Genomic DNA, 17,411 nt, shown 5'->3' on the forward strand with positions numbered 1-17,411 from the left:
AGAGTACCCAGATAAAATCCTGTCCCGCACAAATCTCACATGGAGTGACCAGGATTTGAACCATGGAAATCAGCGGTGAGAGGCCGGCTCGTTGCCGCATGAGCCATGGAGGCTGCATGTAAAGTGTAGATTTTTTGTAATCTGGTTAGAAGGAAGGGAGAGCCTAATGACTCCAATTGTATCAGACAAAACATTAAATCTAGTCTTGATAGGACAAAGGTTTCTGATTCCATTGTTGATCCATAAATTCTGAAGCTGAACTTTAAAAAACATATTTGGGCAAAGGAAATTATTCCCTCTCCACTTCCTTTTCTCATGGAGCAAAATGGAAAGGGTCAATATCAACATAATAGCACAAGAAAGTAAAAACAAAGGCAAGTTTTAATTTATTTACAAGAACATATATTACACAGTCAGACTTATACAAGTGTAAAATTAAATGTTGTCATGAATTAAAAATAACTTTTTTGCATACTGCAACCGCACAGAACAGGAATTCTTACTTTGTACGTTCCAAGTTCATTACTGCACTTCACTTCAGTGACAACCACAACTCTTCACAACCATATTTTTGTACCTCTTGAGGGTCACGCTGGAGTCCTCGAGGTAGTAGAGAAGTTGAATGGGGCCTAGTTTTGTAGGAGCACAGCAAGGTTTTGGCACTTGCAGAGGGTTCATGAGATGTACCAAAGTCTGCACTATGGCATGATTTGTTGCGTTCATGTGAGCATTCAGCGGGAAGTTGCACTCACCACTGCAGTAGTAGGCAGGAAAGCCTTCCGGGGCTATTATCCAGTCCTAGAAAACGAGAAAAAAAGTTTTAAAACGAGAAAGAGAAGGAATGGGATATGAAACACAGGGAAGCTGATATTATCTTAGAAGGTGAAAGATATAGCTTCAATGAATCAAAAATTGTATTTTTCAATTATTTTTTCTTTACAGAATAGACTTTTCTCTTCAAACTGATGGAGAAAAAAACTGCTATATTGTTTATATTCAGTGAATTGAAGTATCCAGAGTGCAAACCCAATTTAGCTACATTATGATCAAATATTTAAAGATAATTATTACACTTTTTAGGAATCTGCACTGAACATTATTTCATGAACGTTAAGCATGCAACACTTTGTTTACATAGCATTTGTTCCTTTTGAGCAACAAACATTTTTACCTTTGCCCTTAAAACAAATCGAAAAGTCAATTAGAAACATATATTTTAGAAAATCAAGAAAAGCGAACATATTTAGTCAACTGATAAGACTAGAGCAATGTGAACAATGCGAGTCATCCCTGTCTATAGCATCACACCAGCTTATTCCTCATAAGCAAACTGTTTTTCAGCCTTGCCAAATATAACAAACATACTGTGTCTGCCTCAAACATAACCTCATTTTAAACCTCAGTTTTGATTAAGATGTCTATTGTCACTTGAATATTCATAAGGCGAGATTATGAGTTAGCATCCAGGCAAATCCCTTCTGTCAATGATCCTCGAAAACTGCTACTGGCAGTGTCCCCAACCCTCTGCAACACTTTTAAGATATTCAATCCGGTATTTTAAGTTGCACGTACTTTCATTTTCCTCTTTAACCTCTTCAGTGGCGCACCCGAGAAATTCTTGTTTAGCTGCAGTGCTCATTTCGCGATCGCCCACGGGTACTGTGTTCTCTTTCGAAAAGGTTTTCCAGCGTTCTCAACAGATGGCGGGAGGGTTTGCAGCTGTATTCATGAAGTCTCTGGCCTATAATATGCCTTATCTTCTCTACTTTACATATACATTTTCTGGCCAACTGATGAGGTAAACAGAAATGGCGAACACAAAACGGAAGAGATGTTTGAAGACAAAATAAGGAACTACATCCAAGATTAATCTCTAAGTGACACTATTATTTCTGATAATATTGATAATGATTCTATTGATTCTTTGGATGATGAATATCTTAGTATCTCTAGTGAATGTGGAAAAAGTGTAAGCCTGGGGATAGTGTGCAACCTAATATAATTCCACTTACGAGAAAACCTGGTGTTAGGGTTGGATTATTACCAGACGTGACTGTGATTGACCGTTTTGAACTGTTTCTAACGCATGAAGTTGTAAATTTGATAGTGACTGAAACAAATTCGTATGCAGAAGTGCATTGAAAAACTTGTAAATAAATCTCTGCATACAAGAGCACAGTTCTGGAAAGAAACAAACTCTTATGAAATTCAGCAGTTTATTGCGTTAGTTTTGTTGGTGGGAATAATACAAAAGCCTGAAATAAAAATGTATTGGTCACATGACAGTATTCTCAAAACACCAATATTTTATGAAACCATGTCACAGGTCTACTGTAAAAAAAGTGTAGAGTGTAAAGTAAGTTTTTATTAACCTTGAATAACATATGAATGTGTTCCCTTAATAATTGTTACCCATTCCTTGCTTGAAAAGTAAATAATTTCCTCCAAAAAAACCTCACCGTTCTGGCACAGGAGGTCTGCCAGAACGCGCCACTGAAGGGTTTAATGTCAGGCTTAAAAGTACAGTACTGGTTGACCGAGCAATGCTCGGAATCATTGTGAACTTTTATTTAAACTCAATAAGCAGTAATAAAGGATCATACAAAAATACAGCCATTTATAAATCACTTATTTATTATATACATAATCATTACCTTTCAGCGTTCAGTCTGCAAGCCTTTGTGAATTTACTAAATGTCGCCATAATGCTCTATTTGCAACTAGTGCTGTGGCCTCATTTAGTTGTATACCTCTACTTCTCTTACCTTGCATAACAGAGTCCATTATTCTCCTAAGTAACCTATCCTTCTCCATTTGCCTCACATGACCCTACCACTGAAGCTGGTTTATGCATACAGCTTCATCCATCAAGTTCATTCCTAACTTAGCCTTTATCTCCTGAGTCCAAGTACCCTCCTGCCATTGTTCCCACCTGTTTGTACCAGCAATCATTCTTGCTACTTTGGACAAGGAGAAATGAAAATGATGATGAGTTAAAGGGAAGATGTTGGTAATGAGTCATGAATGATGATGACAATCTGTAGGAAGTTTTTGTGTGTTCAGTTCTGGAGCCACATAATCTTCTAGAACTTGTAAAGCATTACACTTATTCTGGACTTACCTCCCACTGCAAATCACGGAAATTCACGTACAGCATTTTCATTTGGCAACTTCGAGAAGAGTGTCCTGCATTATCTGCAACAAAACAACAAAGAAACCAAATTATTCTACGTATTAAATGAATCAACATGTAAAATGAAGAAGTGTAACTTCACTAAACTAGTGTGATGGCGTGTAAGATTCAATGGCTTTATTCTCCAATGTAAGACATACAATATAAAAGAGAAATTAACCAAGAATCTTCTGTCCTTACTTCACTATGTTAAGTATTAACATCAGCAAGAAAAGCAAAAGTTTGATTGATATACAGGACGTAATGAGGCAGGATACAGGCAAGTGAAGTGAAATTTCTGAGAAGCAGGAGAGGAATGACAAGAAGGTTAAAGATATAGTAAAAGAAGAGCCACATGAAGAGAATGACAGAGGAGGAAGCATGAAATGGAGATAACATGAAAGGACCAAGAGGAAGACCAAGAGACAGGTGGATAAAAGGAGTGGAAGGGAAGAAGAGATGGAGAGGCTTATGTTCCGCCCTGCTAACAGCTGGAAACTGCAGATGATGATGATGAACAATAGAAAGAAACAAACGTGTGTCGAATCAAGTGATACACAGAGAGACAGAAACATACAACAGGAACATACAGAATGACAGATCGGCACTGGAAGAGGGAGTGATGAAAAGTTGGCATTTAACAAACAAGAAAACACAAAAGGACAATCCACACACCTTCACCTCAATGGGCTCTCTTTATTAATCCCAGTTCTTCCTCATCAACTTCTTGTCAACCTCCAATAAGTTTGTATCTGCTTCCCAGTTTCGTCAACACTCATATTAACAGATCTTGAGACATCATTGTCCATGGTGTACAGTGAGAAGAAAGACAAATGGAAGAGCTATAAAAATTAAGAGGAATACAGGTGGTAAAAGACTAGGAACAACGGACAACAACAAAAAGAGAAAAGGAACATGGCAGTCAGTCATCAGTCGCCCAGGTGACAGATACCCTAATATTTTCTCAAACGACTTCAAAGAACTTTGAAATTTATCTAATATTTTCCTTGACAAATTATTCCATTCCCTAATTGCTCTTCCCTGTAAATCAAATTTTGCCCCAATTTGTCCTTTTGAATTCCAACTTTATCTTCATATTATGATCTCCCCCACTTTTAAAAGCTACACTGGACCGTATTCGTCATACCTCCACTGACCGCTTAGTCAAGCAGTTTGTCTCCTTACTATCAAGACTTCCCAGCATAAAGTTGCAACATTTCTGTAACACTACATTTCCACAGAACTGAATCCCCCCCCCAGCCACTTTATGATCCATGTAAACTACGAACAACAAAGGTGAAAAATTACAGCCTTGTCTAACCCCTGTAAGTACCTTGAACGAAGAACCCATTCTACCATCCATATCACTCCAGCACGATTGTCAACATTTTAGTAATCTACCCTTAATTCCCATAATCCCCGAGTACGGTTGTTGTGTGTGTCCTCCGCATCGCAAGCTCAGCGCCTACAAGCTCCGCAACCCGCCGCAGAACCGAAGTTTCTAGCAGCTAAGAGGTGTCTTTACTGCGCCTGGCACGCTCACCGATGACGTCAGCCAACGATATATAAGGAGCTTCGTTCCGAGCCTCTCCAGGACTACCCCAATGTTCGACGACCAGACCACACCGCAAGTCAAACACGGAGGCATTCCTCTTAAAAACATGTTTTGAACAGGTGGACAAATTGCTGGCCGTGAGGTTTCACCTCTGAACATTGCCTCATTATCCTGATCCCCGTAGCCACGTCGAGCCCCGAGTATAGCATTCTGCTACTCCCATAGTCCTCACCAGTGCTCCGACGTCCACCTTAGCATTCTGCTATTTGAATAAATTAATGCAAGTTCTTTGCAAGTATAAACCTAGTACCAGCATTCTGCCTCTCTCTACAAGTTACGCTTGTAATTTCACAGAAGGTAGTTTTCGACTATCAGGACAATTTATTAGTGAAACAGACTATCTCCTCAAGACAGAACTAAGTGTATATAGAACTCTCGTATTGTGTAATTGTACATATGCAACAGATATTCAATTTAAGATTTAATTTCAATATTAACTGCATGCATTCAAACAAGTTTCAAGAAGAATTTAGTTTTATTTCTTATATATATTGTATCAAATCATTGAAACAATCAACTTTATGTTGTGTCACTGTATACCAAGTTCCTTGCATACAACAACGGTGAACATCTCTTCCCTCAGTTATCTGACACGTGCCTTTTCTAAATCTACAAAACATTAACCTAACTGTCTATTCCTCTTGTAGCATTCTTCAATTACCTGGTGCAAACTCAAAATCTGTGCTCTGAAACCACACTGGTTTTCATCCCAGTTCCTCTCAACGACTGATCGCACCCTCCCTTCCAAGATGCCAGTGAATACTTTGCCTGGTATACTAATCAATGAGATACCTCGATAGTTGTTGCAATCCTTCCTGTTCCCTTGCTTATAGATAGGTGCAATTACTGCTTTTGTCCAATCTGAAGGTACCTTACCAACACTCCATGCTAATTTTACTACTCTATGAAGCCATTTCATCCCTGCCTTCCCACTATACTTCACCATTTCAGGTCTAATTTAATCTATTCCTGCTGCCTTATGACAATGGAGTTTATTTACAATCCTTTTCACTTCCTCAAGCGTAATTTCACCAACATCATTTTCCTCTTCCCCATGAGCTTGATTGTTTGCGACACTAGAAGGAAGATTTCCTGTTACGTTGAGAAGATTTTCAAAACATTCCCCCCACCTGTCCAGAGATTACCTGGGATCTATTATGATTTCATCTGAATTACCCAAAACACTATTAATCCTTTGTCCCTCTCTTTCTAAGATTCTTTATTACTGAAAGATTTCCCTGCTGCTTGACCTGGCCTTTCCAGGTTATTACCAAAATCTTCCCACGACTTCTTTTTGGATTCAACAACTATTTGTTTTGCTCTGTTTCTTTCATCAACGTACAATTCCTTGTCTGCATCAGCCCTTGTTTGGAGCCATTTTTGATAAGCCTTATTTTTACATTTACAAGCTGCTCTCACTTCATCATTCCACCAAAATGTTCACTTTTTCCCATTAGTACACACTTGCTGTTTCTACTACAGCATCCCTGTCTATTGTTTGACACTTTTCACTAATCATATCCGTATACTTCTGCCCAATTTTCTCAACCTGTGTATGTTCTACCCTTCTTTGTCTGCACTTTCTCTATCCTAGAGCCAGAGATACTTAGTTCAGTACAGATCAGATAGTGGTCTCTATCATAAAAAATCCCTCAAATACCCACACATTCCTAACAGAGTTCTAAAATTCAAAGTCTATTATGATATAGAGAATCCAGTGCTCCTACTCTCAAATGTGTAGCGGTAAATAGCACAGAAGAGTCCGCCTCCATAGCCTGCTGTCCTCGAAGACCCCGGTTCATTCCCAGTACTGTCAGAAATTTAAGATTGGCAGGAGGGCTGGTGTGTGGGTAAATACAGCTCACCTCCATTCGGGATGTGCCGTAAAAAACTCTGCACTACCTCAGGAGTACTCTACTGTATCACGGAAGTCCATTAAATACTTCCCATTCCTGTTAGCTTCCACATCTTCTCCACACTTACTTATCACCTTGTCATATCCTTCAGTTCTATTTCTCTTGTATTGAAATCACCCATTAACACCATTCTCTCCTTGCTGTTGACCCTGACTTGGACGTCACGCAGTACTTCATAAGACTTATCAACTTACTCCTCATCTGCACCCTCACATGGTGAATAGTTAATTCTTGTCCTAATTCTCCAACAGCTAAATCTACTCACTCCATTCACTCATTTACGTGCCTAACATAAACTATGTTGCGTGCAATAGTATTCCTGATCAACAGTCCTACCCCACCCTCTGCCCTCCCTTTCTTACACCTGGTAAGAATTATAATTTCCTATCTCTTCCTCGTTATCTCCTAGCACATCCAGATGCATCCTCTTTGCTGACTCGGCCAATTCTACTTTCTTTCTTCCATAAGCCCCATTAATATTAATGGCTCCTCATCGAATTCCATTTTGTTCACCAAGTTGTTTCCAAGGAGTCCCTTGCATGTTAAATGGAAGTGCGACTAGGTCCGAGGCTTGCTTAAAATGTTGTGAGTTCGGTAAACTCTGTGAAGCGGGATGCTACCCTTACTTACACACAGTCCCAGTGAGAATCTCTCCTCTAACAGGTTAGGGACCACCGGTGGATTGTATAGTCCTAGTTGCCTGAGCAAAAGGGGAGCAAAGAATTAGAATATGTTCAATGTGTCCAATCCCATTCCATAGCAACTGGTATCCCGACTCTCAGGGCCACTTACCAGCCCACTCAGCCGTTGCCCAAGGTTTACGAACTAGGATGTCACTACAGTAATTCACACCATGAAATACTAAAAGTTAACACAATCTGTTCATCAAAACACAGAAAACTTTTATGAATGAAGTTGGAATTACACAGTTCAATATTTAGTAATTTACCAGTCTAGAACCTCTTTGTAAATTAAAGAAAAAGATATTCAAATGTGACTAATGAATGTACCATTTTCATTTCTATTATAGAATCTAAATTCAAAAGCTCATTGTTTAAGAAGCCTTTCTCGTGAACAGTCAAGATTTTCTTCTGATGATGCAGAGCACAGTTCTCTGCGAAACGTAAAGAATTTCACCTTATTTTCTTGACACAGCATAAGCCCAAAAGCCCATATCTGTTTGCGAAGTGGACGAGAGTTATTCTCCAGAAAGATAAGCAATTTTTAGCCAAAAGCACAATATGTGACCTGCATTTTGTTGAACTTCCTCGTGTGAGATGGAAACTAAAAGCAGAAGCGGTGCCTCATATTTTTCCAAATGAGGTAAAATCGCGAAGGCACCTAGTACGAAAAGGAATGAAGACATCATCACGAGGATAAGGAACAAGAATCATGATGTGAGTGAAGCAGTGATGACAAGGTCAGCCTAGTTGTAGTCAAATTCACAGGCAGTCTAGTTCTCCTACCGATGACCAAAAGCCAATAGTGTCTCTCGAAAGGCGACTAAAGAAAGAAAATCATAATTTAATGTGAGCTAAATGTCTCTTAGGGGCTGCCTGGCCGAGGCGGTAAAGGCGTGATCGGTTCGCCCGGAAGGACGTGGGTTCGAATCCCCGTCAGGAACTCATTAAATTTAAGAAACAAGATTTCCACTTTTAGAGGTGCATATGGCCCTGAGGTTCACTCAGCCTATACCAAAAATGAGTACCAGGTTAACTCCTGGGGGCAAAGGCGGCCGGGCATAGAGCCAACCACTCTACCCCATCACGTACCAAGGTTAACAATGGCGGAAGCCTTTACCTTCCACTCCTCCAAGGGCCTTCATGGCCTGTACGGAGGTCCCTTCGCTTTGATCAGTCAAAGCTAGGATTAATTTCCTATGGGAGCAGATTAAGAACACAGAACGTTTATTTTTTTATGGGCTCTGTATAAAAAGTCTTTCTCTAAGTAGGTAATGGTTTCGCTTTTCGTAATGATCAATTTTATCTCGTGTATTCTCTTATTAGAGTCCAAAGATATTTCTTCGTGGGGACTGACAACTCTCAGGTCAGGTACATCCTGCTACCGTATGCGACTGTCTGGCCGAGGGCTGTTACCAAACATGACAAACTAAGGGGGCACCAATGGCTGTGGGCAGAGGAGTGCACCCTTAGGGGGCTTGTTGAAGCCTTTGTGTAGGAAATAACACACAAATTCAACAGGAAGCTGCTGCCTTGGAGATGTGGCAGGCAACTCATAAAGGCTGAGGGAGATAACCCTGACATAAAATCTTCTCTAACGTTAGGCCTAGCAAGTCAGTTGGAGAGTAACTGCAATCGCTTTCAACACTTGTACGAGCCTCGGATACAAACAAAGAACTCGGGGTAGACAACAGAACCTGCAGACCCACGCCAGGTATGAATGATTACAGCCTGATGATAGGCCAAGCCCTGCGATTGTGCAACGACCCTCGAGAAGACAACACACTCAAATAGGAACAATCAACGTACTGAGTTTGGCTGGGAAATGTGAAGAGTTAGTGGATATTATGGAGAGAAGGAAAATATCAATCCTAGGACTGAATGAAACTAAATGTAAATGTAAAGGGAAGAAAGAGTTGAGGAGAAACTATGCCCTCTACTGGAATGGTAACAACAGAGAGATGAGAAATGGAGTAGGATTGACATTGTCTGAAGAGTTAGATGGTATTACAGCGATCCAGTACATCAATGAGAGGATTATAAGAGAAGCTGACACTGGTGCAAGTGTATGCCCCTCAGATGGGTTGTAATCAAGATGAAAAGAACAAGTTTCTCAAAGAGATCAACAGTGAAGAGAGGGCAATCATCATCGGGGACCTCAACGCACAGCTCGGGACAGACAGGAATGGCTATGAGAATGTGATGGGACCAAATGGCTATGGGAGAAGGAATTTGGAAGGGGAACATCTCCTAGACTTTTGCATAAGAAACTGTTTAAAACAGTTGGTTCAACAAAAGAGTCAGTCACAAGATTACCCGTTACAGCTAGGATGGAAAGAGCAAGACGGCCATTGACTATGTCATTACAGATAATGAAAGAAGTAGACTTGTTACTGATGTCAAGGCGATTCCAAGCGAGAACCTCAATAGCGACCACTGGTTATTAGTAGCAGATCTGAAAGACATTAATGTACCAAAGATAACAAACAGGAAATTACCTAAGATTAAGGTGTGGGAACTACAACAGACTGAAAAAAGGACGGACTATCAGGACCATACAAGAGGACAACTGCCTACAGAAGATGTGGAGAGTGTTGAGGTAGAATGGACAAGATTTAAAAACACCTTGATAAAAGAAGCAATTGAGGTTTGTAGGAAGACAAGTGTGAGAGTAAGGGAAAAAGAGACAACCTCATGGAATGAAAGAGTAAGATCCTCAATAAAGGAAAGGAACATAGCACAAAAAGAATGAGATAGAGAGAAATCCAAGCCAGAACAGGTAAGGGACAAGGGGAAGATCAGAGACCTCGAGCAAGTTTACTGGGACAAGAAATTGAGAGTTAAAAGAGTAGAAGGAGAGGAGAAGTGCTGGGAGAAATCTACTCAAAAACTCGAGGAAGACAGCAGAGGCAATATGAAACTATTGTTCAGAGTGATCAAAAACAAAAGGAATTCAGTTGACAGCTTCAAAGCAATTGAGGATCCTAATGGAAACCTGGCCAGGAAAGAAGAGGACATCAGCGAGATTCTGATTACTCTGGAAAGAAGCAAATCAGAGAACAAAAGAACCAGCTGTTAAAACCTGCACAGAGGAACCAACCAGTATATGGACAGAAACAGAAGCAGCCCTTTAGAAGATGTCACAAGGGAAATCCCCTGGAATCGATTAAGTCAGCACGGACATGATTAAAGCAGCAGGAGTCCAAGGTTTACAGTGGCTACACAGAGTGCTCAATGCAGTTTGGAAAGATGACAAGATACCTAATGATTGGAGCAAGGGTGTCCTTACCCCCTGTTTAAGAAAGGAAATCACCAAAAATGCTCCAACTACTGGGGAATAACACTCCTTTCTCATGGGCTTAAGGTTCTTGAGAAAATCTTAGAGAGCAGTTCGCAAGTCATCATAGAGCCACAGTTTGAAGAGGAACAGTATGGCTTCAGACCCAACAGGTCCACAACAGACTAATCTTCAGTGTCCATATGTTAATGGAAAAATACTGAGAAAAGGGCAAAGATCTGTTTATGGTTTTCCTTGACATTGAGAAGGCATATGACAGCATTGCAAGAGAGAAGATACGGGAATACCTGAGAAAAAGAAATGTGCCAGAGGGGCTGGTGAAGAAAGTTCAGATGCTGTATGAGAACTGTACCAGCTGTGTGCGATTGGGTGACGGACATTCATCCTGGTTCAAGTCCGAAAGTGGAGTCCAGCAAGGCAGTGCACTATCCCCAGTATTGTTTATCACCATAATGGATGACATAATGAAGAACATCAAAAAACCTCTGCTTAAAAAAATGTGATGGCCTTTGCTGATGATGTTATGATCTGGGGAGAAACTGAGGAACAACTACAGTCGAGACTCAATGAATGGAAGGTTAAGTTCCAGGAGTTCAATCTCAAGATAAGCGAACCCAAAACAGTAGTGATGGCAATAAACAGAGAGGGACGACCAGCAAACATCATGCTAGGAAACCATCCACTAGAAAGTGTGGAAAGCTTTACATGTAATATCTCGAGATACACTAGCCACAAAGAAGGTGGTAAATAGAGTGCAGAAGAGCTCTCACTTTTACCAGCAAGTACGAACACTCCTCTGGGATCCCAAAGTACTAACAAAATCAAAGCTGGTGATGTTCAATCAGTACTTCATACCAATCTTAACCTATGGTATTGAAACCTTCACCCTCACTAAGAAAGACTCATCAAGCTTGCAGGCATCCGAGATGAAGCTCCTCAGGTCCACAATTCAAAAAACCAAACTGGACAAGTTGAGGAATGATGTGATTATGAAAGAAGCTGGGATTTTTACATCCTTGTTAGATCGGGTCAGTATGTCCAGACTGAGGTGGTTTGGGTATGTTATGAGGATGGAGCCAACAAGGACAGCTTATGTTAACTTGGAGAGACATGTGACAGGGAAACGAATGGTGGGAAGACCAAGAACCCACTGAATGGACATCGTAAAGATGGACATTGCAGATCAGGGAAGGACACTGCAGGACGTCATTAACAACAGAATGTATCTCAATAAGGCAGAGTGGAAGAGGATCGCCAACAGTACCTGGAACTGTAAAATGATGATGATGATGATGATGATGATGATGATGACAGTATTATTCATAAGTCTAAACAACTGGGTGTTGTATTTGGTTATTTGCACATCCGTGTAACCTCCACTAAAACTGCTGACCATGCAGCGTTGGTCTGTGGGAGTGCGCTTGAACTCCGCGAGTGATCTCACTAGGTATTCTATTCATAATGATGCGAGGGGGGATCGAATATAAACATGATTTTATTTTTTATTTAAATTCGTTTATTGAAAAACACAAGGCAATTACAATATATTTTTCCACATAGTTTCCTGCTTTGGAAATGCATTTGTCTCAGCATATGGGCAGCTTTATTATGCCCTCATCGTAAAAAGAACAGGGTTGTGTCACTAGCCAGTTGTGCACGAAGTCTCCTACACTTCAAATCGTTGCCATCCTAGAGCTTCTTTGAGCAGTCCGAACAAATGGAAATCGCAGGGCGATCAAGTGTAGTCCAGTGCATTTCCTGCAGCATGGAGACAGTTAGAGCTGCAGTATTGGGCCATGCATTGTCGTGGAGGAAGATGACCTGTCGAATCGGTTGGTCTCATCTTTTGCGGCGATATGCAACCCTTGCCTTGTCCAACAGCTCGCAGTAGTAAGCGGCATTGATTGTGCGTCACTCATGCAAAAAAATCAATCATCAAAATGCCTCGCCGATCGGGTTGCAAGAACCTTGCCAGCTGACAGTCACTGGTGCTGCCTCCCCTTTCCTCCACCACTCCTTACTGTGTAGTGGTGGATCCATGTTTCATCGCAGGTGATGATACGACTCTACAAACCTTGCTGTAGGCCTGTGACAGACCTCCAGACGTCTCAACTACAGATTTTTGGTCCAAAGGCGAGGGACCCATCTGGAACACATTTTACGGAACTGTAGATCGTTTGTGATGATTGCTTGACCGCTCTCATAACTGATTTTGACTTGTTCTGCAATTTCTGATACTCTCGATCATCGTAAATAATGTCTTTAACGGCACAAATGTTTTCGTCTGTAATGCTGGTCCGAGGACGGCGATAGTGCTGCCGATTTTCCACATGTTCTCGTCCTTACTTGAACTTTTTATGCCAGGCAAACACACGCATCCTTGACAATGTTTGATCACGGAACTGTGGAGTCAATCTCTGGCAAATTTCCGCAGCTGTAACTCCTTCACGAGCAAGAAATTTTATACTTATGCGTGGCTCAGTGGAGGGGTGCACCTGTTGCTCCGACATCGTGAGCGTTACTGACAAAACGGCGGGAAATATCTAACAGCATGCTCTCCCCACTCCTAACGGTCCCGCCTAAGCATAGCAGAAGCATGGGGTCAGTCCTACCAACTGTTGATGTTCAGGAAGAAAAATCCTGTTTATGTTTGATTGACCTTCGTATTATATTGGTGTCAATACAGAACAGTAAATTTGAGATTATTCCCCTCTTCTGGATTGTACATTTCTGTTTTTATTTTTTGGGTGTGTTGCAGGGTTGCCGGATCATGCTCCAGCACCCCTCCTCAAAGCTAAGCTTGATGCCACAAGTCTAACGTTTAGAAAATCACTTTCACATGTTTCTCTTCCTTGTTATGTAACATTTCATAAATAAGAAATAAGAATAGGCTATTTATTTCAGCATGAATAGAATTTAAGCAACAAGGAGCATTTAACTTGTATGCATTGTCACGCTCCACTGGTCACAGTTAGAACCTGGACCAATGCACATTAGTGTTGGCTACTGAATGCATGATTCGAAGCAGTGTATCGATTCATTCAAGTGTCCGAGTGAATCGATTCACAGGAATGGCGAGCTCATGGCACACGATTCAGCTTACTCCCAGCGGACAGTGCTGAGTGGCGCACTCACTGGACGTTGACGGGGAGCCGAGCTTCCGCTGCAGCGAGACAGTGAATCATGGCACATCGAAAGAATCGTGAACGAGCGCGGCTCAGTGAGACACATGATACACAAGGCTCCTTATCGGCTCACTGGACACGCGGAGAGCCGAGCTTCCCCTGCAGCGAGACAGTGAATCATGGCACATCGAAAGAATCGTGAACGAGCGCGGCTCAGTGAGACACATGACACACACGGCTCCTTATCGGCTCACTGGACACGCGGAGAGCCGAGCTTCCGCTGCAGCAAGACATACAGTGAGCCATGCTACACTGAAAGAATCGTATGCTGTAATGGACTCTCGAGCTCAGCTCATTTGAAAATAATACCCATTTTCATTCACTGTCCTCTTCTTACAGGGAGGTTTAAATAATTGATTTATTTGCAGTGTTAAAAAGGTAGTCACAACATAATTCTAAAGTAGCTAGTAAGTAGGTAGGCTATTAGGTTATACTATTTATTCGTTTAATGAATCTTAGTATTATAACTTAGTTGACATTTGACAATTAAACTCGACTCTAGCCTGCCCTATGACCATGAGTCATGCTCATGACCACTCAAAAGTACTTGTTTTATATTGGGAAGAACGGCTCAGTATTTTCTCAGTTCATATGTCACATCGTTGCACAAGACTTCAATCATATGTGGACAGACGCAATAACAGTATGTTGAATCAGAAAACCAGCGGGCTACTGTACATCTCGGGTAGTCTATACAAAATGTGACGATTTAAAAAAATCCTCACCTGATAGAAAAATACATATTTTTAAAAATGACTGAGCGAGTTGTTGTGCAGTTAATATCGCGTGGCTATGTGCTTGCATTCGGGGGATGGTGGGTTCGAATCCCACCGTCGGCAGCCGTTAAGATGGTTTTCCGTAGTTTCCCCATTTTCACACCAGGAAATGCTGGGACTGTACCTTAATTCAGGCCATGGCTGCTACCTTCCTAATCCTAACCTTTCCCACCCTGCGTCGTCGGGAACCTTCGATGTATTAGAGTAACTAGCATTTTTTCTAAGAAAGGAGTTCGTAGTATGAAGACCAGATGGCAGCTGCGAGCACTGAATGCTGTTGCTGCTGTCTTACCAGCACATACTACACAGATGCAGTAGGAGCGGTGACCAATGAGCTGTGAATCGGATCACTGTATCGATTCAGTAAAATGAATCAAATGTCCCATCACTAATGCACATCAAGCGAAGCTTCGTAGCACCACAGTGTCAAATAGAAGAAAACTGGTGATCACAAACTACATCTGAAAATTTCATTCTCCTCTTTGTGCAAAAATATATAATAAAAATGGAAATTTAGGGAATCAGGGATATATATTCATTCCTGGATGGGTGATAAAAACTAATATTTTGTAATGAATAAGGTTTATGATAGTTTAATGTGCATCATGGTAATAGGTACAACATTTCTGAATACTCAAAAATAGTGAAATGTATGGCTCACAGGGAGAAGATAAATTCAAGCAAGAGTAAGTTCCATTTGATTAAGAATGGCATAAGTCAGAGAGATAATGTAATCAAGCTATGCTGGAAGAAGTGTCCCTCTCTGGCAATTCTAAAGTCTCGTAACTCTGGTGTGTTGTACTAGTATGTACCTACCAGTTTTCTCCTTTGTTACTATACATATGACTTGACAACTGTATGATCAGCTGGAGTGAAATAAATACAACACAATGCAATGGAATGCAATACAAACTTCTTTGGTTTCTGGTGTATAAACTGTCTAGCATCTGAGTTTTGAGCTCAGGGCACTTTAAATGCTTTACTTTGGTGTGAATACATAAAGTTGCATCTAAACTATATTGTTTTCCACATCATGTTATTAACAGCAGTAGCGGTGATTGGGAATTAGAAGTAGGGGGGCAAAAAAAAATGTAAAGACAACAAAGTACCCGAACCGGGCGAGTTGGCCGTGCGGCTGTGAACTTGCATCCGGGAGATAGTAGGTTCGAATCCCACTATTGGCAGCCCTGAAGATGGTTTTCCGTGGTTTCCCATTTTCACACCAGGCAAATGCTGGGGCTGTACCTTAATTAAGGCCACGGCCGCTTCCTTCCAACTCCTAGGCCTTTCCAATCCCATCGTCGCATAAGACCTATCTGTGTCGGTGCGACGTAAAGCCCCCTAGCAAAGTACCCGAGTTTGTGGGATATAGCGGGGGAGGGGGGGTGTAAATACGTTATACATTAAAACTGGAAAAGAAAGCTACTAAATGGAATTTCGACAGCCTAACAACTTAACTGTGTTGATAATATTTATTTGAGATTTTGATTCAATACTATACAATAAGACTTTCACGAGAGGAACAATATTACACATGTATTACAATTAAGTAGACGTACGGATTGATTATATAATTAAAAATCATTTAGTATTTGACTGAAAACTAACAGACACTAAAGACACTGCCAGACTAACGAATGCGTGCGTACCCTTCCTCACAGCACATAAAAAGTCTCCACTGACGCTATACAAATCGGTTAACCCCTCGCCCCCCCTAATCGCCGCTACTGATTAACAGACTGTCGCCACGCAAGCACAATTCTTGATAACTGGTCCTATGACACCTTTCTTGATGTACACAGGGAACTCTTTAGCGTATAAACCTTCCAGGAGTTCGCTGCAGACTGGAGTGATCGTTGAGGAGGGTGTTCAGTGCTGAGTATTTGTTAACAGTACCAGTAAATATTAACTGAAGAAGGTTGGAAAAATTGTACTGGAATTTAATTTCTAGGAAATATTAAATTAAATCTGTGTTTGTAAAACATTAATTGAATTAGCATGGAAGCATTTTATTAAATTTTTTTAAACATGAAATTTAATGTAAGAACTATTTTATTACATTTAATTTTAGTTTATTTCTATATCGAGTAAGCCTAAAATGAATGAAAAATAGAGATTTAACCCAACAAGGTAATCAATCAATCAATACTGATCTGCATTTAGGGCAGTCGCCCAGGTGGCAGATTCCCTATCTGTTCCTTTCCTAGCCTTTTCCGAAATGATTTCAAAGAAATTGGAAGTTTATTGAACATCTCCCTTGGTAAGTTATTCCAGTCCCTAACTCCCCTTCCTATAAATGAATATTTGCCCCAGTTTGTCCTCTTGAATTCCAACTTTATCTTCATATTCTGATCTTTCCTACTTTTATAGACGCCATTCAAACCTATTCGTCTACTAATGTCATTCCACGCCATCTCTCCGCTCACAGCTCGGAACATACCACTTATTGCAAGTAATGAAAATCATTTTATTTTCCGTATTGAAAGAATCTCAATAATAATAATATAAAAGAATTTATTGGACTCCAACCTATTCAATACATTACTGGATGTTAACATTTTTTAGTTAAACATCGTTAAAATGGAGACATGTTTCGCCCTCCATGTGGGGCATCATCAGTCATATCAAAGCACCTCAAAATTAAACCAGACGTCTGGTTGGAAATTATGAGCAATATATGTAAGAAAGAATACATTAAAAACACGTACAAAGTCCTATCCTAAACGAAATAACAACAGACTAGTTACACATAGTAAAATACGCTAGTGG

The 17,411-nt window shown here is 40.7% G+C and overlaps 1 protein-coding gene across 1 annotated transcript in view; it reads right to left on the minus strand.

Annotated features, from left to right (window-relative positions):
- Nucleotides 1-359: 359 nt before the first annotated feature.
- The window catches only part of gbb (glass bottom boat), a 264,694-nt gene continuing 247,642 nt past the window's right edge, over nt 360-17,411 (minus strand). Inside the window, exons 5-6 of the mRNA XM_067151815.2 lie at nt 3,122-3,195; nt 360-798 (exon numbers count right to left, since the gene is read on the minus strand). Coding sequence (XP_067007916.2) covers nt 538-798; nt 3,122-3,195 — 335 coding nt within the window. The 3' untranslated portion in view covers nt 360-537. The remainder of the gene's footprint in view (nt 799-3,121; nt 3,196-17,411) is intronic.

Source organism: Anabrus simplex, chromosome 7 (genome assembly GCF_040414725.1).
Source record: "Anabrus simplex isolate iqAnaSimp1 chromosome 7, ASM4041472v1, whole genome shotgun sequence".
Classification (NCBI taxonomy): domain Eukaryota; kingdom Metazoa; phylum Arthropoda; class Insecta; order Orthoptera; family Tettigoniidae; genus Anabrus; species Anabrus simplex.